We start from the raw sequence: 22109 nt of genomic DNA on the forward strand, positions 1-22109 counted from the left end.
AGTTCTTGGCAAAGGGGAGCAGAAAAAGAACAGAGAACAAACAAACTCGCACATTTGCAATATAGAGGTGACGTAAAATAGAGACTGGGAAGATGGCGGAGTAAGCAGAGCCCGGCTGTGCAAGTATGAGGACCAAGGCTCAGATCCCTAGCATCCACCCAGGGCAAAGCTGGGTGAGGCGGTGAGTTTCTGTAATTCTAGTGCTGAGAGGGGACAGGTGGGGCTCTGGGATTCCTGGCCAGCAGGCCGAGCCGAAGCAGTGAGGTGCAGGTTCAGCAAAATTCAGGCTCAGGGAGAGACCTGTCTCAAAGGTGGAGAGTAGCTGAGGAAGACACCTAACATTGGCTTCCCCTCTCCACATGTACATGCATGAACGTGAACATGTCCACATAAATATATACGCATCATACCCACCCCCATACACACAAAGAGAGAGGGAGAGACAGACAGAGAGAGGGAAAATAATCTAAACTAGGCTGGCACATAAGGGGAGAGTGTTGCCATTATTTCTGAGGCCAGGTTTTGTTCAGTTGGTGTCATAAAACACTGACTAAAATCAACTTAGAGGAAGAAAGGGTGAATTTTGTTATTGTTTCCAGGTCACAACCTATAGCTGAGGGGAGTCAGGGCAGAAACTTGAAGGTAGCTAGGTTTGCTTGCTATTCCATGGAGCATAACCCCCTCCCCACCAGGAAACTCACCCACAGTGAGAAAGCCCAACAGGAGCTATATAAGAGCTGCAGGTTCACTGGCCATCTCTCTGGCTCAATCTCAGGCTTAGTTAGCTTTCTTATACTGTCCTGGCCCAGCTACCTAGGGATGCTGCCACCCATTGGTGAGAGAGGAGTGTTGAAATCTCCTACTATTAGTGTGTGGGGTTTGATGTGTGATTTAAGTTTTAGTAATGTTTCTTTACATATGTGGGTGCTTTTATATGAGGGGCATAGATATTCATGGTTGAGACTTCATCTTGATGAATTGTTCCTGTTATGAGTATAAAGCGTCTGTCTTCATCTCTTCTAATTGATTTTAGTTTGAAATCAATTTTGTTAGATACTAGGATAGCCACACTCACTCATTTCTTAGGTCTGTTTGATTGGAAAGACTTTTCCCAACCCTTTACTCTAAGGTAATGTCTGTCTTTGAGGTTGATGTGTGTTTCTTGTAAACAGCAGATTGTTGAATCCTGTTTTCTTATCCATTCTCTTAACCTGTGCCTTTTTATAGGTGAATTGAATCCACTGATATTAAGCAATATTAATGACCAGTGGTTGGTAACTCTGGTTATTTTTTGGTGGTAGTGTTTGTGTGTTTCCCTCTTTGAGTTTTGTTGGTGGAGGGTTATCAGATGTCTGTGCTATTGTGGGTGTTGTTAGCTTCCTTTGGTTGAGGTGTTCCTTCTAGAACTGTCTGTAAGACTGGGATTGTGGATATGTATTGTTTAAATCTGTTTTTGTCATGGAATATCTTGTTTTCTCCATCGATGGTGAATGAAAGCTTTGCTGTGTATAGTAGTCTGGGCTTGCATCCATGGTCTCTTAGTGTCTGCAGCACATCTATCCAAGACCTTCTGGATTTCATAGTTTCCAATGAGAAGTCAGGTGTAATTCTGATAGCTTTACCTTTATATCTTACTTAACCCCTTTTTTTTGCAGCTCTTAAAATTCTTTATTCTGTATGTTTTGTGTTTTGATTATTATATGACAAGGGATTTTTTTTTGGAATCCTGTCTATTTGGTGTTCTGTAAGCTTCTTGTACCTTCATTGGGATATCCTTCTTTATGTTGGGGGAGTTTTCTTCTATAATTCTGGGCCTTTGATCAGGAGTTCTTCTCCTTCTTTTACCCTCATTATTCTTAGGTTTGGCTTTTCATAGTGTCCCAGATTTCCTGGATGTTTTGTGTTAAGAATTTGTTGGATTTGCTGTTTTCTTTGATCAATGAGTCTATTTACTCTATAGTATCTTCAGTGCCTGAGATTCTTTCTTCTATCTCTCGTATTCTGTTGGTTATACTTCTCTCTGTAGTTCCTGCTCGTTTACCCAGATTTCCCATATCCAGCCTTCCCTTGGTTTGTGTTTTCTTTATTATCTACCTCCATTTCGGGCTTCAAGTCTTGAACTGTTTCCTTTACCTGTTCCATTGCTCTTTCTTGGTTTTCTTGGGTATCTTTGAGGGATTTATTAATTTCTTCTAACTTTTTGTTTGTCTTCTCTTCTATTTCTTTAAGGTAGTTTTTCACTTTCTGTTTAAGGTAGTTTTTCACTTCCATCTTCTATTTCTTTAAGGTAGTTTTTCACTTCCATCATTTTCATAAGGTTACATTTAAAGTAACCTACTTTTTCTGGGTTAGGATGTTCAAGTCTTCCTGTTGAGTGTTTGCTGGATTGTGGTGTTACCATGTTGCTTTTCAGGCTGTTGGAGGAATTCTTGCATTGGCACCTACTCATCTCTTTTTTCAAATGAGGCCAGTAGAGTCTTGGCGTCTTGGTAAATCTTTGCTGTGACTGAGTACTTGGGAGTTTTTCTTGGTCTGACCTCTCTTAGATCTCCTCAGAACTGGAACAGGTTCTTAGATCCACTCGGCACTGACACAGACTACGTTGCAGGGTCTCAAGTACCTCAAAGGTGAAAAGGCAGGCTCTCCAGTCCCCTCAGCAAGGGAGCAGGGTCTCTTGCAGGGTTCCAAGGACCTAGTGGAGGAAAAGGCAGGCCTGGGGGCAGGGTGAGATGGGAGAAAGAGGGCCCAGCAGCAGGGACACTCCCCACTTGTAACACGAATGGGGGCCTGTTTGTTGTTGGGGTATTTGTTCCACCAGGTACCCCACAACTGTTTAGCTCCAAAGAAAGTCACACATAAATTATAAGCTGATTGACTCATTAGCTCTAGTCTCTCACTGGCTAACTCTCACATCTTGATTAACTCATTTTTTTTCTGATCTATGTTAGCCATGTGGCTCAGTACCTTTTTCAGTGGGGCAGATCACAACCTTATGCTTAGGTGATCTGGGCAGGAGTGAGAGGAATCAACTTCCTCCTTTCCAGAATTTTCCTGTTCTCATTGTATCATTTCTACTTCCTGTCTGGTTTTCCTGCCTATACTTCCTGCCTGGCCAATCAGCGTTTATTTAAAACATGATTGACAGAATGCAGACAATTCTCCCACACCACCCCCTGGCTTTTTGGTCCCCTCAGCCCTGCAGCAGGGTTTGCTGGGGGTTCCAAGGAGCTTGTGAAAGAAAAGAATTGCTTGGGGGCAGGGTGGGATGGGGTAAAGAAAGTCAACAGCAGGAACATACCTCCCTGGATGGTTAGAAAAGCTTAGGGAATTGTGGGGTCCTGGGTTTCGTCTCCCTGGAAAGGTCCCAGAGAATGGTACTTCTGGCTGTCCAGCCGTGTGGCCACCGACTTACCTCTTTCGTCCCCTCACCATGGGAGCAGAGTTTCTTGTAGAGTTCTAAGGACCTCACAGACAAAAAGGTGGGCTTGGGGGCAGAGTGGGATGGGAGAAAGAAGGCCCAGTGGCAGGAGCACTCCCCTCTGGCTTTCAGGTCCCCTCAGCCACAAGATCAATTCAGACAAAATCCCATTTTGGACTTGGGAGGGTATCATGAAGCCCCCCCCCCCCCAACTAGCTGAAAATGTATGTGCAATTTTAGGCTTCTGAGGGAGGAAGAGTCTTTTTTCTTCAGATATTTGGACCCTGAAAAGCTATCCATGCACTGGTAGATGGTTCTAAACCCATGCTTATATAGCCAAGCACTAAATGGTGTCAGCTTGTGTTAAAAAAAAATGAAAAAAAAGCACATGCAGGCGGGAGTGGAAGTGGTGGCAGGGATAGAGGGGAATTGGAGGAAAAGGAACAGTATATGTATGTGTGAAATCATCAAACAATAAAACATTTAATTAATAGATGAAGAAGAGGATAAAGAGTAGAATCAGAGGAAGATAAAAAGAAGAAAGAGAAAGAGACAAATTAAAAGGAAAAGGTGTGACAAGAAATAACTCCTAGGTATGTGCCCAATGACCTATTTCCTCCAACTAGGTCCCATCTCATAACTTCTTTTTTTTCCTGAGAGTTAATGGTTTGTTTAGTGTATGTTACATGTTAGTCACAGACTTAACCACTTAGTCTCTCTGATGCATTGTGGTGACACATACAGTATGGTCCATATTTAGAGAGATCAAATAACACATCTCATAGGAACAGCAGCACTACAAACCATCTCATAACTTTTAATTCAGCCACAAATTAATCAATGTACTAATACTTTTGTCAAATTAAAGTTCTTATTACTTAATTACCTTTAAAGAAGCACCTCTGATCACTGCCGCTGCACTGAGTACCAGCCTTTAATATAGACTTCTTTGAAGGATGTTTAATATCTGAGAAATAAATCTCCAAATGAAGGCTTTTTAAGGGAGCTAAAGTAGACAGATGAGCCTTAAAGGAAGATATGGAGCTTCAGTGGACAGTGGGTAGAATGGCCACCCGATGCTCAGTGTCTTTATCATCATTTCCCTATATTAGTTGTTCCATCTACTTCAGTATTTTTGGGACAACTTATCCCAGTTTAGATTCCTGTTACTATGATAAAAAATACCCTTCAAAAGGAACTTCCTGGGGGAAGGTGTCTTACTGGATCACAGTTCCATGTTACAGTCCATCAGAGCAGAGAGGTTACAATGGCATGAGCTTTCAGAGATTGATCACGTCACATCCACAATCAGAAACAAAACAGTGAACACATGAATGGTTGTAGTCAGCTTGTTTTCTACTCTTTCACAGTTTGGAATCCTCTGCTTAGGGAATGTTGGGTCTTCTGACATCAATTAAGACAACACAAGACATGGACACAGGCCAACCTGATTGAAACACTCTCTCACTGAGACTGGTGATTCTAGAATTGTCGACAGAGGTTTCTTCCCCTCTGGTCCCACAGCTGTTCAGCCCCAAAGAAACACACAGAGGTCTACATTAATTATAAATTGGTTGGACATTTAGGTCAGGTTTCTTATAACTCATATAACTTATATTAGCCCATAATTCTTGTCTGTGTTAGCCATGTGGCTTGGTACCTTTCACCAGTGAGGCATTCTCATCTTGCTTCCTCTGGATCTAGGTGACGACTGCAGACTGACTCTTTCCTCTTCCCAGAATTCTCCTGTCCTGGGTTTCCCTGCCTCTACTTCCTGCCTGGCTACTGGCCAATCAGCATTTTATTAAAATAATACAAGTGACAGAATAAAAGACCATTTCCCACAGCACAGAATGTGTAAAGTTGACAATAAAAACAAACAATCACACAATTGATCTTCATCTCTTAGGTGAGTCCCTCCAATTCTTCAGAAAAATTTATTATTTCTCTGTAAGTTAAACATTATTCCACTCTCTCAGTGTGTGCAGTGTAGAGTATGCACACATGTACAGTGTATGCTCAGGGTGACAAAAAGAGGATGCCAGGTATCATGTCCTGTCACTTTCCAGCTTATTCCCTTGAGACTGGGTCTCTGAATGTAAAGCTTGACTGGCATCCAAACAGTCCCACTAGACTCCTGTCACCAAACATACACACACACAGTGCCTGGACTACCAATGTGGCCTCACCCTTTCTTCTTCATGAAAACTCAGATTCACTCTTACCCCCTGAAGCAACTTCCCAACTCTTAAACAGAACTTTAAAATATCAAGATTAGCAGGTCCCTGGCTTGTTCTCTGATGTGATCTGAAGACCATTACAGGTTCTGAGATCTGAAGATCTAGAGAAACATTCTGACAAAGCAATCTTGTGACCAGGACTTATCTATTTCCTTTTCCTGTAATACTCCACACCAGAAGTTAGACTGTCTATCACTCACAGGCAGTTTTCTTTAGAATTTACAATCTTGGTGAAAGGGAGAGACAAGGAATTATTTTAAAAGGTCAATTTGCAAAGCAGAAAGGATCTAAAGAAGGGTAGTGTAATCCACGATGGCATTGGTGTTATCTGAGTTATACAGGTGACAGACACAAGTTGGACAACTCTGGTGTGTTGTGTTTTTTTTGTCCAATTACATTTTATCATATTTTCTTTTATTTTTATCCCCCAGAAGCCTTTTTGTTTTCTAATGAGACAGAAATGGAGTGAAACCGTATAAGGGGGAGGTGGGGAGAAACTTGGAGAAGTAGAGGGAGCAGAAATGTGTAATCAGGATATATTGATTAAAAATCCATTTTAGATAAAAGAAAAAAGTGAAGATGTAGTGGGGCTGTACCTTTAATCCAAGCAATTTGGAAGGGGGGCAGGCCAATCTGTCAGTTAGTGGCCAACCTAAACTACATAGCAAGTTCTAGGACATTCATGGCTACATAGTAAGACTTATTCTCAAAAACAATAAAGAAAGAAGGAGGGAATTGGAGGATAGTGAGGTGGTCGAGGGAACTCTCAGGAGTTAGAAGAAAAATGGCAGTAGGATGAGATAAAAACACATTGAATAAAAGTTTCAAAAATTAATTAATGTATTTTATTTGACGGTGGGGTGCATGCAAATGAGTGTGCAGATGTGTGCACTACATGTGCACACGCAGAGGTCAGAAGAAGACCTCATGTCTCCTCTGATATTGCTTCCTGCCTTGTTGCCTTCAGACAGGGTCTCTCACTGAACTGGAACGTCACCACGTGAGCTAGTCTCCCTACCCAACAAGCTTTCAGACTTCTGTCTCTACTTTAACCCACAATGTAGTAGTTACAGGCACCTGTAGGCATACCTGGCTTTGTATGTGGGTGCTGGAAATTCTACCTCAAGGCCTTATGCTTGGGACCAAGCACTCTCACATATAGATCTATCTTCCCTGCTCAAATCAAATTTCTATATTGGATAAATGAATGATTTATTTGTTCCTATCGAAGATGAGCCAGTTGACTAAATTTTTGTCCTATTGTAGGGGTGGCCAATATGTAGTAACTCCCAATCTGTAAACATTCTTCCTTACATCTTTGATTATCTGGTAAAATTCTGAAAGTCCATAAAATGGTTGGTTTGATTTATCAACTTGACATAATCTAGAAACACCTGAGGAGGGAATTTTAAGGTTATTGGTGTATTGATTAGGTTAGCCTGTGTATATCTATGGGGATTGCCTTGATTGCAAGCATTAAAAAATGAGGGAAGACCCAGTCCACTGTGAGTGGCACCATTCCCTATGTGGCTGAGTAGTCATGAGTGTGCTCATTCTCTTTCTGGTCTTGACTGGAGGTGACTAGCTACTTCAGTCTCCTATATCCTGGTCTCTGCCACAATTATGGACTGTAACCAGGAACTGTAAGCTGAATAACACTTCTTTTCTATAAACCTCCTTATCTTGGGGTGTTTTGTCATAGCAATAGAAATAAAACCAGTACAGGTTGTACAACAAAGACGTAATTGAAGGTTAACTACTCAGAAGGCTTGGGAGTTAAGTTACTGCTAAAGAAAATTTTTTCTTGCAGTAATGATAAACAGTAATATTTGTTAGCCATAGAGAACATGCTCTTGGGATGTTTTTCCTCTTGAGTCGTCCAGCATTAACATGAGGGTTTCTCCTTGTTTTATTGTATTTTGTTTCATCCTGTTTGATTGTCACCTCTTGGAGGCATGCTCTATTCTGAAGAGGAAAGGGAGGGGAAGTTGATTTGGGGATCTTGGGGAATGAGTGAGGGAAACAGTGGCCAGGGTGTGTTATATGAGAGGAGAATCTATTTTCTATTAAAAATGTGTAGCCTTTGCTATGAACCACCACAAAAGCAGCATGGCTTGATAACACTAAGCGAGCAGTAGGGGCACAAATACCTTGACAACCAACAGCTCACTAATTGGACTTGAGACCCCTTAAAAAGAGATAAACCATGCCTGATATTGGAAACCATCCACTACCCAGGGCTAGTGAAATCATATATCTTTGAGTAAAAACTACAACCAAAACTTTACCAAACCATCATAATACCTAACTACACTCTAAGTATTTGTTATTATGCCCATGGATAATGTAGTTCTTACCACTCATCAAAGAAAGTCCTCAATGCAATGGACACTGACTATTAAAGAAACCACAACCAACCAAAATGCATAGTTGTGGAGCCCAGTCCCAAAGGATGCATCTACAGAAACAAACAAACAAACAAACAAACAAAAACCCTGGACCTAATGCTCAGGGAACATGATGAAAGAGGGCCATAAATATTGTAAGCTACCAGAAGGACAAGTAGTTTGCTGTGAGGTTATGTCTCCAAGTGATGTCAGAAGTTACACACATAAAGTCTCATAAACACGACCACCTAAACATGAGCTGAACAGGTACAACAACAGACATGCCAAAGTGGATTGAGGAAAGACCATGAGATCTCAACCCTGAACAAAGTACTAGAGGCAAACTAATGAATACTGTGAGCAGAAGAAATAGTCTCAACAGAAGAGCTCACCAATTGGTTATCCAAGACCAACTACTCAGCCTTGAAACCATACACACAACTAATAGTAAACAGACCGAGAAGGTTATATTCATGTATTTAGGAATATGTGTATATGTGTATATGATATTTTTTGTAAAAATAATTAAAGAAAAAGAAACCGTGAGTTTGAAATAATCAAGGAGGAGTCTATGAGAGGATTTGGAAGGAAAGAGGGGAAAGGAAAATGATGCAATTATATTATAATCTCAATTTTTTTCTTTTTTTATTTTTCCATTAAAAAATTTCCACTTCCTCCCCTGCTCCCATTCCCCTTCTGCTTCCCCACTTCCCCTCCTCCCTCCCCCTTAAGAGAGTCTTAAGAGAGGACAGGGTACCCTACCCTGTGGGAAGTCCAAGGCCCCCCCCACATCCAGGCCAAGGAAGGCGTGCATCCAAATAGACTAGGGTCCCCAAAAGCCAGTACATGCAGTAGAAACAAGTTCCAGTGCCATTATCAGTGGCTTCTTAGTCAGCCCCCATGTTAGCCACATTCAGAGAATCCAGTTTGATCACCTACTCATTCAGTCCCAGTCCAGCTGGATTTGGTGAGCTCCCATTAGATCAGGCACACTATCTCAGTGGGTGGACCAACCCCTTGTGGCCCTGACTTCCTTGCTCATCTTCTCCCTCCTTCTACTCTCCAACTGGACCTTGGGAGCTCAGTCCAGTGCTCTGATGTGGGTCTCTGTCTTTATCTCCATCCATCACTGGACAAAGGTTCACATTCATCTTTTTGGATCTGGGTTATCTCACTCAGGATAGTGTTTTCTATTTCCTTCCATTTGCATGCAAAATTCATGATGTCATTGTTTTTTACCGCTGAGTAGTACTCTAATGTGTATATGTGCCACACTTTCTTTATCCATTCTCCCCTTGAGGGGCATCTATGTTGTTTCTAGGTTCTGGCTATTACAAATAATGCTGCTATGAACATAGTTGAATAAATGCTTTTGTAGTATGATTTGGCATCTTTTGGGTATATTCCCAAGAGTGGTATTGCTGGATCCTGAGGTATGTTGACTCCCATTTTCCTGAGAAACCGCCACACTGATTTCCAAAGTGGTTGCACAATTTTGCATTCCTGCCAGCAATGGATGAGTATTTTCCATACTCCACGTCCTCTCCAGCATAGGCTATTATTGGTGTTTTTTATTTTAGCCATTCTGACAGGTGTAAGATGGTATCTCAAAGTTGTTTTGATTTGTATTTCCCTGATAGCTAAGGAAGTTGAACATGACCTTAAGTATCTTTTGGCCATTTGAACTTCTTCTGTTGAGAATTCTCTGTTCAGTTTGGTACTCCATTTTTAAAATTTGGTTATTTAGAATTTTAAGCCTTTGTCTGATGTGGGGTTGGTAAAGATCTTCTCCCATTCAGTGGGTTGCCTTTTTGTCTTAATGACTGTGTCCTTTGCTTTACAGAAGCTTCTCAGTTTTAGGACATCCCATTTATTCATTGTTAAATGACAAATCTTTACAGTGTACAAGAGCATTATCCCACACTTCCCTTTTTTCTTTTCAAACCAAGAACACTGAATTTAATCTCCTTTGATTAGATTTTTTTCCTGACCATTATTCATAACAACTTGTAATCAACAAGCTAAAAAAGACAAATATGTATAATCCACTTTTTTTGGGGGGGAATGTGATGTAGTTTTCTAGGTTACTTCCTGATGATTGGGGATATGGTGTGGGACCATGGTCTGTATTGTGTCAATTACATTTTAAATAAATGCTGATTGGTGAGTAGCTATGCAGGAAGTATAGGTGGGGCAACCAGACAGGAAGTAGAGGTGGGTCAATGAGAACAGGAGCATACTAGGAAGAAGAAAGTTCTTTCTGCAGTTCTTACCAGCCAAAGAAGAAGCAAGATGTGACTGCCTTACTGAACAAGGTATTGAGCCATGTGGCTAACATATGTAGTAATAAGAACGGCAGGGCTGAGCCCCCAGCACCCCAGCCACCTGGCTAGCTTATGCCCTGAAATAACAACCCACAAACTGTATTCATTCAAATACTGCTTGGCCCATTAGCTCTAGCCCTTACTGGCTAATTCTGATGTCCCGATCAACCCATCTCTAATAAACTGTGTAGCACCGGTCTTACCGGGAAAGATTCAGCATGTCTGACCTGGCGGCTTGCTTCATCGTGTCTGCCTCAGAGAGCAGAGCTATCGCGTCTGCTCGGGAGAGGGGAGCATGGCATCTCTAAGCTCACTTCCTCTTCTTCCCAACATTCTGTTCTGTTTACTCCATCCACTTATGTTTTAACCTATCAGGGCAAGCAGTTTCTTTATTTAATTAACCAATGACCTTCCTCCATCAAACATATACCAGAATAATGGGCTAATATAAGTTACAAGAGTTAATAAGAAGCCTGAGCTAATGGGTCAATCAGTTTATAACTAATGTAGACTCTGATTTTTTTTGGGACTTAATGCTTGTGGGAACTGGGCAGGAAAGAAAACCCCAATAACAGGAGTACTGATAGTCTTATGGGCATCCAGAGAAAATTTAGGATCATGGTCTAGTCCTGAATGGAATATTCTGCAAGACTTGATCATCTCAACCAACAGCCTTGAAGGTGTTCTGGATGCAGAATTCAGAAAAAACTGCAACAGAGGTGCTCTGAAATGTTGGATCATCTGGGCCATCCATTCTCATTGGTGATTTTTCAGGGGTGGGGGTCTTCTTCAATCAAACCTTACTTTTCTTAACCAAGAATGAATCCATAGCCTCTCATTTCCTGTTGAAAGAAAAACAATTCTTTTTCTCCAAAGTAACATATCTTTTGACTGAAATTTTGAAGTCAAGGTATTTTCAAAATATATAGGTCGGATTAATCCATCAGCATTTATAATAAAATGTCTTTTAGCTGCTGTTGATCCTTCCTCAACAGTCAGATTCAAAGACAACATAATAACATATGGTATCCACATTATCTGTGTATTCCATCTTTATGTGACATTTTAAAACTCTAATTCTTTTATTTTTAATTTTTGTTTTCTTTTTAGACAGGGTTTCTCTGTGTATCTTTGGCTGTCCTGGATCTCACTCTATAGACCAGTTTGACCTCTAACTCACAGAGATCTGCCTGCTTCTACCTCCCAAATACTGGGATTAAAGTCATGTGCCATCATGCCTGGCGACTCTATTTCATTTTTAGAGGACTTTCTCTATCCTTTTTCTTTTATCTCCCAAGCCTACATATATTTTGAAGCACACTATAAACTGCTTACAGTTTTTTTTTTACTGTATATCTCTATTTTTTTCTGACCACATGAGTCTTTATTCTACCAAGTGGCATGGCTAGGATTAAGGCATCAGCTTTGATGGCAGGGTCTACCCCATTTCTTGGATTTCTGAGAGTCTAGCTTCATGATGGAGGTACTGGTGGGAGTCACGTTTATTGTCACAACTCTGTGAAGTCACTATGTCCATGCCATCACCAAGAAGCATGCTACTAACTGCTCATAAAAATTATTTAAGTGTTGGGTAGCAGGGCCTCTTAAAAAATCTGCATGTTTTTTGCCATTAATGCTGAGTCAGGAAGCCTCTCTTAAAGGAGTTGCACCTCTGCTTGCTACCAGCAAAAAGAAGTCACTGGAGAAAAGATGGTTACCAAGAAGTTCCACTTGACTCTGTTCTTGTCTTTCTAGAACTCTTTAAAAAAAGTTCCTCAGGCTTTATAGACAGAAGTTTTTGTCCCACTCAGCCATACAACCATTTAGTCCTAAATAAACACACAGACACTTATACTGAATTGAAACTATTTGGTCTATTACTAACTGGCTCTTACAACTTAAATTCATCCATAATTCTTATCTATGGTTATTCACAAGGCTTGGAGCCTTTTCTCTCTAAGTCATTCTCATCTGGCTTCCTCTGTGTCTGACTTGCAACTGTCTCTCTGCCTTTTCCCTTTCCAGAACTCCCCTAGGCTGGTCACCACACCTATACTTCCTGCCTGACTATTAGCCAATCAGTGTTTTATTAACATTCTGTTTCTGAGGTAGCAGGACTACAGTCATGTCCACAGCTCTGTCACTAGGTTGGAATTGACCCCTCTTCTCAGGAGATCTACATAATTACAAACCAAGGGGCAGCTTATCCTTAGCTTTTTGTTAGGGCAGCATCAGCCTGTCTGAAAGGGTACCTGACTGCTCCAGAAACTAACTATGGCTTGAGATCCTGGCTGGCACACCATGTAGAAATATGGGCCTACAGAATATTTACCCTTATTTGGGAGCAACTCTGGGCTGGGGTGGACAACACAAAAAGGAGAAATGGAGTTCTGTACCTGCTTTATTCTCCCTCTCTGTTTTCTACAATTGTATTAAGAGCAGCTTCCTTAAGTTCTGATCAGTCTCACTTGTCACTGGGAGGGACTCTACCTTGTGTTTCTTTGAGCTGACTTTTGTCATGTATTTGATTGCAGCAATGAAGAATACTTAAGCCATAAACCACCTTCATAGCCCTCCCCTAAATTCATGGAAAGTCCTGCTGGGTCAGATGCTCAGTACCTCCTTCCAGTCTCTTCCGGTCCTGGTTCAGACTTCCCCTTTTCTCTTTGCGAGTTCAGATTCAGAGAGTGAGGAACCGATGTGTGGAAAACAAAAGCTTATGTAGCTGGCAGTCAAGAACACTGAAGCACAGCAGCAATGATGACCATCTATGTGGAAGCAAACAAGCAGCAGCAGCAGCAGCAGCAGCCAGGATTCCTGGGTGAGGTGGGGAAGGGGCTTGGTAGTTTGGTGGGTCACAGCTTGGATCTCAAAGTGTTCACATCTGATCTCCACATGCAGTTACACAAGTGTGCACACATACACACATACATATACATACACTAGTGTGTGTGTGTGTGTGTGTGTATGTGTGTGTGTTTTCATAAACTCTGGAGACAAGCCTGGGTCAGGAGCCAAGAAGAGGCAGAAGTCTTTTCTTAAACTCTTGGATCCTGGAGAATTGGGGTTCTCTGGGTTCCTGAATCCAAAGGCTCAGGCATAGAGACTGGACTCCGAACTCCAGAGCACCAGAAAGGTGAAGGCTGGAACCTGAATTGCTGTTCTGTTTCCTGGGGGCAGAGGTGATTGGCAGCCTTGTTGTGAAACAGTCCCTCTCCCACAGGGTGGCTGAGCCATAGAAATGGGCTCCTGATGCTGCATCTGTTCTCCATCGTGCTCCTGACTGGGCTGCTGGTGGCTGTTCTTGTTCAAGGTCAGGCAGGGATGGGATTTACAATTCTGTGGTCTGGGCCACTTACTGTGCAGGGGTACTGAGCACTGAAGAGGGAAAATGTTGAGAGTGGGTCATATTGCAGTCTCCAGGGACTTGCCCACACTGGAGCAGAAGAGCGAGGGTTGGGGAAGGGTAGGGAGAGGGGCCCTGATTCTTTTCTATGTGCCATTTTCTTCTGTTTAAGTGTGGTGAAAGGCATTCTGCTGTGGGAATTCAGTGCAGGCTGTAACACACAATAAGTGTTTTATAGTTTTAGTTTCTGGTTTCTTTTGGTGTAGGTTTCAAGAGCCCCAGCTCCCCAGGGAATGAGAAAATCTATAAACAATTGATGCAGCTGAAGGTTGGAGTGGGTAAGTGACCAGAAATGAGTCCTCCAAGGGCCTAAGAAGGTCTTTTATGAACACACTACATTTGAGGCATTGGCCCTCTCAAGGCCTCAGTTTCCACTTCTGTGGGGACTTGATGTCTCAGTGGGTAAAGTGCTTGCCATGCAGAATCTGAGTTCGAGGCACAGAATCTATGTATTGAACAAGAAGGCGTGGGGATGCACGCTTCTACTTCCAGCACTGGGGAAATGGAGACTGGTGGATTCCCTCAGGCTCACTGGCCAGCCAGCTTAGGGCACTTATACACCTTTACAAACACACATGCATGTATCAATGCAATAAGCAAAGAAATTAATAGGAACACAGGACAACAGTCAGGGAATGATTTTGTGGCCTCAGGGAGTGGCACACACAGTAGGTGCTCAGTATTCACAGAGGTCGGACAAATCAGCAGCACTCAATGTCTCCAGGGCTGTGCACACAGTAGGCATTCAGAGTCCACACTGGTCATGGGCACAGTAGTCAAGATAGTTACCCGGGCTCTGTTTTGATCTCTTAAGTTCCTACTTCCCCCAGGACGCACTGTCAAGTGAGGGAAGGCTAGAGCAGATGCAGGATCATGGGCACCCAAGTGTGGATCCCCCCTGATTCACCTCCCCCAATAGACAGCCTTTGCCTTCCTTGCCCTTGGGATTGGAAATTCTTCAATGGAAAGTGTTACTTCTTCTCCAAGTCCCAGCGTACCTGGAATGATTCCGTCACTGCCTGCCAGGAGGTAGAGGCCCAACTAGTCATCATTGATAATGACGAAGAACAGGTAAGCCTGATGGGCTTCCTCATCCCGGGACAGGGCCCTGGCTGAGTGTGACTGAGTGTGAATGTGATGGTTGGCCAGAAAGGGCTTCTGGTTAAGATCTGTCTACTGCACTTGGAAAGGGAGAGAAGAGGTGGGAATGAGGGTCTCTGTCACCCTCTGAGTGGCTGCACCAAGTCTGAACTTGAATGCATCAGAATCTATCTATCTATATATATGAATTAAAGCATCTTAAAGGGGCTGGAGGGATGACCCAGTGCTTAAGAATACTTGCTGTTTTTATGAGGACCCCAGTTCAGTTTCTAGCACCCATGTGGGCCGTCCACAACTATCTGTAACTCCATCTCCAAGGGTTCCATTGCCTTCTCGGGCCTCTGTGGGCACCTGCTCTCACGTGTGCATCTACCGGCACATGGACACAAACACATAATGTGAATAATAAAAATAAAAATTTTAAAGGCAACTTAAGGGAAAGACAAATTTCTTGGCTCAGTTCTGCGTTACGGGCTGGGGGAGTCACATCCGCAGGAGCCTGGGTGATCCAGCCACATGTTATCCACAAACAAGAAGCAGAGAATGATGAACGTTGGCGCCCAGCTCACTTCCTCTATTTTCCATAGTCCAGGATCCTTGATCATGAAATGGCTCTGCACACAGTTAAAATGGGTCATCCCACTTCAATTTATCTGCATAATACCCCACAAGTGGGTCGTGAGGTGGATCTCAGAGGTGGATCTTTGTTCTGTCAAGTTGACCATTGAAACTATCACCTCATCCCATGTGGATGCTAGCTAGGAGACAGCAAATTGCTCCCTTGCTGGAAAAATACTCTCTGGTATAAATTGTGCAATCGCTTACTCATGGGCTGCCACATGACAGAGATAATGTTGCTGCACACTGCTAGCCATCCCGAACACATTAGACCTTGTGGGTGAGTTTGTGTGGGCATGCTCATCACAGGGAGAGGTCACACATTCAGGAACATGTGTGCAGCCTCCAGCTGTGGAAAAACTGTAAATCAGACATCATCTGGCCATAAAATAAAGTTACGGGAGGGACTCAGGGTCCAAAGCATGTCTCAGGGGTTCTTCTCAGGTGTGAGTCAATGCTGGGGAACTACTAGGTGAACACATGGGGAATGAAGTAGACACCCTCTTGACTTCTTTCCTTCCCTTCCAGACATTCCTGAGTGCCGTTTCTGGGAACGAGGTATCGGCCTGGCTGGGTCTCTCCTATGTGAAAGAAGAAGGCATTTGGAAGTGGGTAGATCACTCACCCATGGATGACAGGTAGCCCCAGGAGCCCAGAACATCACAGAGAGTGGGATGGGGCTGTGAAACTCTGACCCCAGCTGTCCTCCAGGTTCCTTGCCACTCTCTTGCTCCCTTAGGCTTAAGTGTCAACGATATTCATTGAGAGCAGGGGGGGAGGTTCTTCATATCCATATTGGTGAGTCTTTTAAATTCCAAAAGCAGTTGGCAATTTGTTTAGACTGTTTAAATATAGTGTATTAAATAACTAAGGAGGGAGAAACCTCAGCCAATAAAGTGTTGGCTTCGCAAGAATGAGAACCTAAGTTTCATCCCCAGAACCCTCTTTAAAAAGAGCTGGTGTCACATAACACCAGCAGTTACTTGAGGATGACGAGGGCTGGTCATAAGGCAAAACATGAAGGAGATGTTATCAAGAGACTGTGGGACAAGGGTTTACCACACAAGATCTGAGTTCATATTTCCAACACCAACATTAAAAAAAACTGATATGTTCACATGGACCTGTAGTACTAGTGCTGGGGAGGGAATTTCTTTCTGAACAATTCCTAGATCCTATTGGCCAGCTAGTTTAGCTTCATCAGTGAACTTCTGGTTCACCCTACGTAAGTTCTGGAAACCTAACTTAGGTGTTCTAGAAGAGCAGCAAGTCCTCTCTCTGCCTGTCTGTCTATCTCTCTGTCACTCTGCCTCTTTCTCTTTCTCTCTCTATGTGTGTGATATGTGTGATGTGTAGTATATATTCATGTATGTTTACATGCACGGACTCCATGCTGCTCAGAGGACAACCTCAGGTATTGGCCCTTGTCTTCCATCTCATGTGAAGCAGGCTCACTTGCTGTTCACTGTTGTGTACTCCAGGCTAGCTGCTCGAAGTTTCCATAGGTTCCCCTATCTCTGCCTCCCACCTCACTTGGATTACCGATGAGTACTACCCTGCTATGCTCTTCTTGGCTAGCAGAGATCTGAATTCAGGTCCTCACACGTACACAGTGAGCACTTAACCCCTTGAGCGATCTCCTCAGCTCCTCTCTCTCATGGATTTTACAGATTCAAGAAGTACCAGTACCAGACGGTAAATCAAGGTGAAAATCTAGTCTGTGCAAAAGTTACAGAAGGCTTTTGGACTGCTGACAGATGTGACCTTAATAAATTTTGGATCTGTGAGAAGTCTGCAGCCCCTTGTCCGGCAAGTAAAGTCTGATCTTTCTACAGTCCCTGAAGCTGGATATCCCTGGTCGATGGCAGCAACTTACCCATATTGGTGATATTTGAGCAGTAGCTCTGGGATGCTTCATGCCAGAGACCTCACATCCGACGGCAGTTGTTCTCAATCTTCCTAGTGCTGTGACCCTTTAATACAGTTCCTCATGTTGTGGTGACCTGGAAAATATAATTATTGCTACTTCATAACTAATTTTGCTTCTGTTAGGAATCGTAAGGTAAATATCTGATATGCAGCCCCCTGTGGGGATTGTGACCCACAGGTTGAGAACCCTGGCCCCATGGCATTGGATCATTTATATACTTCCACCAATGTTTCCATATGTTGTGCAGGAATTTCATCCTCTTGAAACATTCTACCCTAGAACCACTGAGACGTTAGGAGAACTTTGGAGTACACATACGCTTCAGCAGTTAGGTGCACTCTTGTAGCCAACAGGGTCTCACGAACTGTTGGATCAGTAGAATGAGTTCTGGGGGCTCTTGCAGAGGACAGGGGTTGGATGGTCCAAAACTACCTGTAACTCCAGCTCCAAGGGATCTTGCACAGACTTCTGGACTCTGTGGGTATCTGCACTTAGGTGCACATATCTACACAAAGTCTCTCTCTCTCACACACACACATAATTAAAAATAAAAGTTAAATATTTTTCTAAAAAGACACAGGAAGTTCTATAGGGAGCTTCGTTAACACCCAGGAAGAAAAAACAGTGCACAAGTCTCATCAATTCCCTGAAACCAGATTGACAAAGGGCCTCCCTCCCTAAAATTATACATAAATAGCAGTGAGGAGTGCCTAGGAAAGGAGACTTTCTCGTGTGTGGAGCTGCCTACATGTTACAGATTTTGTGAGTTATCACTTATGTGCTAGCACAGCAGTCTTTGGGTCTTCTTTCTTCATGTAAGCCACTCTCTATCCACTCCACTGTAGTAACTCCAATAAACTTACTGGTTCACAAGCTACACTCTGGGGATATCCTTACTGTTGTCAGTTCTGTTTGAAGGGTGGGAATACAACTTTCACGTCTCCCCAGGAAGAGTGTTACACAGCACCAGGTTCTCCTCTGCTCTGAGGGTGTGGTTGTGAGACATCATTGCATTATATGCAGGATGCATTCATCAGCTGGGCATATTCTAATATCTCCTTGAGATGCCAGAACATTTTCAAGCCATGTGTATCTGACTCTTCCCCAGGGCTCAATCCCACCCCCACATAACTTTCTGCATCAGCTACTTGTCTTGCTGCTACAGCATAAACCTTGAGAAGAGAATCTAAAGGGACAAAAGGCTGACAATTGCCCCACAGTGTGAGGTAAATCCATCATGGCTGGGAGGACATGGAAGCAGTAACATGAGGCACCTATAGTATTGCATCCACAGTCAGGAGGCAGAAAGAGGTGTCTCTGCTCAGCTTATTATCCATTTCATTCAGCCTAGGATATAAGTTTATAGAATGGCACTACATATACCCAGCATGAATCTTATCATCTCATTTACCTCTCTTCATAATCCCTCATAGAATTGTCTAAAAGACAGTTCCCATGGTGACTCTAAATCCCATCAAGTTGACAACCTAAGTAAAAAGGAAGTGCATTGGAAGCAACTTCCAAAATTCTAGAACTGACAGAGACATCTTGCTGCCTGGACATTCACCCAAAGTTCTTCTGTACCATTGGGGCATCCAATCTTTAGTTCATAGGCCCATAGTATCAAGCAGACTTTTCCATGAAGCAGGACAGGTCTGCCTCTATTGGCAGTTTGCCAGTCATTTTCTTCTGTATCCTGCAGAATATCTGGCAGACTCTTTCATGAAGTGGGACCCCTGAAGGTTTGCCTCAGGCAAGTTTATCAGTCATTTCTCTGTGGGTCCTGCATGTCCAGTGAAGCAGTCCAGGCAAGAGCAGTTTCTTGCTCAAATGGCTAATCTACTCCATAAGGAGCCTCTTCAATGCCCATCATTCTTTTGAAGTAGTTTGGTGCTGCCAGGAGCAGATGTGTCTCATTGTCATGAAAAGTCCTAAATTTTTCAAACATTTAAGTGCCATATTCTGAAGATCTCTGAAAGATTTGAAGAATACCTAACTAACTTAAATATATATCTATATATCTAGAAAACCTAAATAACATGACTACAATCTTGACTATTATAGATGATTATTTATTAACATATATTTCTTAATTATACATTACATTTTTAAATGAACTACACAGTCATAATACCTTAATCAAGAACAGAAATATACATATACATATAAGAAAATTTGTATCAATAGAGCGAGATCCATACCAATGCAAAGTATCCATCTCTATATCATACCCCCTTTAAATGTAAACAAACATTTATAGATAATATTTGGGAATATGGGTGTAGATTTGTCCATACTGTTTCCTGCTTTTTGGGGGACACTGTTAATCAGGTCTTTCATGGTGTATCTTGTGTGTTAGGTTCATCTCAGTCAGCAGTTGGGTGAAGTAATTTTTTGAGGCTATTCATGGTGACCTTTAAGGAGGCCTTGGTCCATGAAACCATATTCACATGTTCTCATCTTCTGTGAAAACAAAAGAAGAACCTCTTTTCCCATGCAACTTGTTCAAATTTTAAAGTCAAGATACCTTTACAATATAGATTCTGGTTTAGCTTAGCAGCCTATGCAACAAAATGTCTCTCTGTACTTAGCTCCTTCACAGTCAAAAAATTCATACAAAACACAATAATATACATAATCTAAACTGTGAATTTTCCATCTTTATGTGGCTTATTTTTCTTACTCCCTTTAATCTATGATTATCTGTACTCTGTCTCTTTAAAGACTTTACCTTTTTAAAAAAAGTATTAATTTTATTTTATTTTATGATTCTTTATACTCTTTTTCTTATCTCTTCCAAGCCTATGTACATTTATCCAACACTGTGACCCATTTAGAGGTCTTTTATGTCTGAATCTGTCCTATTGTGAATCTGTAATTCTTGACTGTCCAGGAGAACTTCTTAAAATGCTAAGCACTTTTTAAAAACTTCAGCTGCACCCTGAGGCAAGGAACTCCACCTTGGGCAACAAATTCCACAGGAGTAGGACTGAATGAGCTACATAGCACAGAGAGGGACTAAGGAAACAAGCTCCACTGGGAGTAGAAGCCAGGAGCAAATCCAGTCCTGGAAACCAACCCAGTCCCAAGACACTGGCGGACCAAGATTGATCCAGCAACCTGACTCAGAGTCAGTGATCTCCATCGAAACCAGAGTGGGACTGAACCAGCTACCTAGGACAGAGAGGGACTGAGGAAACAAGCTTCACTGGGAGCAGAAGCTAGGAGCAAATCCAGTCCCAGGAGCCAACCCAGTCCCAGGACACTGGTGGATCAAGATTGAGCCAGCCACCTGAACTAGAGTCAACAATCTCCACCAGAACAGGTACAGGGGAGTAACCACTGAGCAAGTCAGACAGAGCCAGAGACTGCTGAGGATCTGGATGTAAATCTGGGACCATCAAGGGAGTAAACCTAAGCCAGGACCCTGGTGGGTCTGGGCATGAGTCTAGGACCTCCCAGGAACTTGGCCTGAGCCAAGACCTCTGCCAGTCTAGGAGTGAGTAAACCTGGGAACTCTGAGGGAACAGGCAGGAACCAGAGATCTCAGTGGGGCCAGGTATGAGTCTGGGACTTCAGAGGGAGTAGGCCTGACCCAGGACCTCTGTGGGTCTGGGCATTGGTCTGGGACGTCAAAGGGAATATATAGAAACCCAGAAACTCTGTGGGTCTGAGTGTGAGTCTGTGACCTCTCAGGGAGTAAGCAGGTCCTTACTGCCCCCAAGCCGTGGACCTCTGAGGCAGAAGACCAGAGCCAGAAAACTTTCCAGATCCAACTCCAAGCCAAGGACTCCCACAGGAGGGGATCCAGACCAGGATTTACAGAAACAGGAAAGCCGGCAACCCAGGCCAAAGTAGGCCTGAGACAGCAAACTCTAAGGAAGCAGAGCAAAGCACAAAAGCACTGAGTTATCTCCAAGAACATGGAGTAACCAACAGGGTAACTAGAACTGTGACACTGAGTGTACCTCAAGGAACAATCATCTGAGTTTTGGATTCACTGCCACCTAGAAGATTATTCAACAGAATCTCAGACAGCCCCAATCACACCTATTAAGAGGAAAAGATGAGTAGAAAAGTAAGAACAGATACAACACCACAAAGAGCAAAACAACAACAGTAAAACCTAAAGACCCTACAAAAGCAAGACCTGAACAATCAAATATGGATGAAGTAGAAGAAAACGACCTAAAAAATAACTTCAACAGAATGTTTGAAACTCTTAAAGAGGAAATGAGAAATTCCCTTAAAGAAATGGAGGAAAAGACAAACAAAAAATTGGAAGACATCAACAAATCACTCAAAGAAAACCAAGAAAAAGAAATCAAACATATAAAAGAAACTATTCAGGACTTGGGGGATAGAGACAATAAAGAAAACACAAGTCAAGGGAATTATAGAAACAGAAATCATGAGAAAATGATCAGGAACCACAAACGGAAGCATGAATAGCAGAATATAAGAGATGGAAGAAAGACTCTCAAGTGCTGAAGATACAATAGAGGAAATAGACCCATTATTTAAAGAAAACATTAAATCTAACAAAAGCTTAACCCAAAATATCCAGGAAATATGAGACATCATGAAAAGGTGAAATCTAAGAATAATAGGTCTAGAAAAAGGAGAAGTTCAACTCAAAAGCACAGAAAATATATTTAACAAAATCATAGAAGAAAACTTTCACA

General features: G+C 42.5%; 1 protein-coding gene across 1 annotated transcript; it reads left to right on the forward strand.

The window, feature by feature from the left end:
* The first annotated feature begins 13056 nt into the window (after positions 1–13056).
* Positions 13057–18263, forward strand: LOC142840004 (CD209 antigen-like protein E). The gene is made up of 6 exons (XM_075956467.1): positions 13057–13190; positions 13593–13682; positions 13982–14053; positions 14695–14846; positions 16023–16132; positions 17165–18263. The coding sequence occupies exons 1-6, from the start codon at positions 13127–13129 to the stop codon at positions 17316–17318; spliced, it is 642 nt and encodes a 213-aa protein (XP_075812582.1). The 5' UTR covers positions 13057–13126; the 3' UTR covers positions 17319–18263.
* The last annotated feature ends 3846 nt before the right edge of the window (positions 18264–22109 follow it).

Source organism: Microtus pennsylvanicus, chromosome 1 (genome assembly GCF_037038515.1).
Source record: "Microtus pennsylvanicus isolate mMicPen1 chromosome 1, mMicPen1.hap1, whole genome shotgun sequence".
Classification (NCBI taxonomy): domain Eukaryota; kingdom Metazoa; phylum Chordata; class Mammalia; order Rodentia; family Cricetidae; genus Microtus; species Microtus pennsylvanicus.

Excerpts from the sequence above, each read along its gene's own strand:
- LOC142840004 (XM_075956467.1), top strand. The coding sequence starts at position 13,127 with ATGATGACCATCTATGTGGAAGCAAACAAGCAGCAGCAGCAGCAGCAG. Across the intron at positions 13,191-13,592 it reads GCAGCAGCCAGGATTCCTGG|GGTGGCTGAGCCATAGAAAT; the intron begins GTGAGGTGGGGA and ends CCTCTCCCACAG. Across the intron at positions 14,054-14,694 it reads GCAGCTGAAGGTTGGAGTGG|ACAGCCTTTGCCTTCCTTGC; the intron begins GTAAGTGACCAG and ends CTCCCCCAATAG.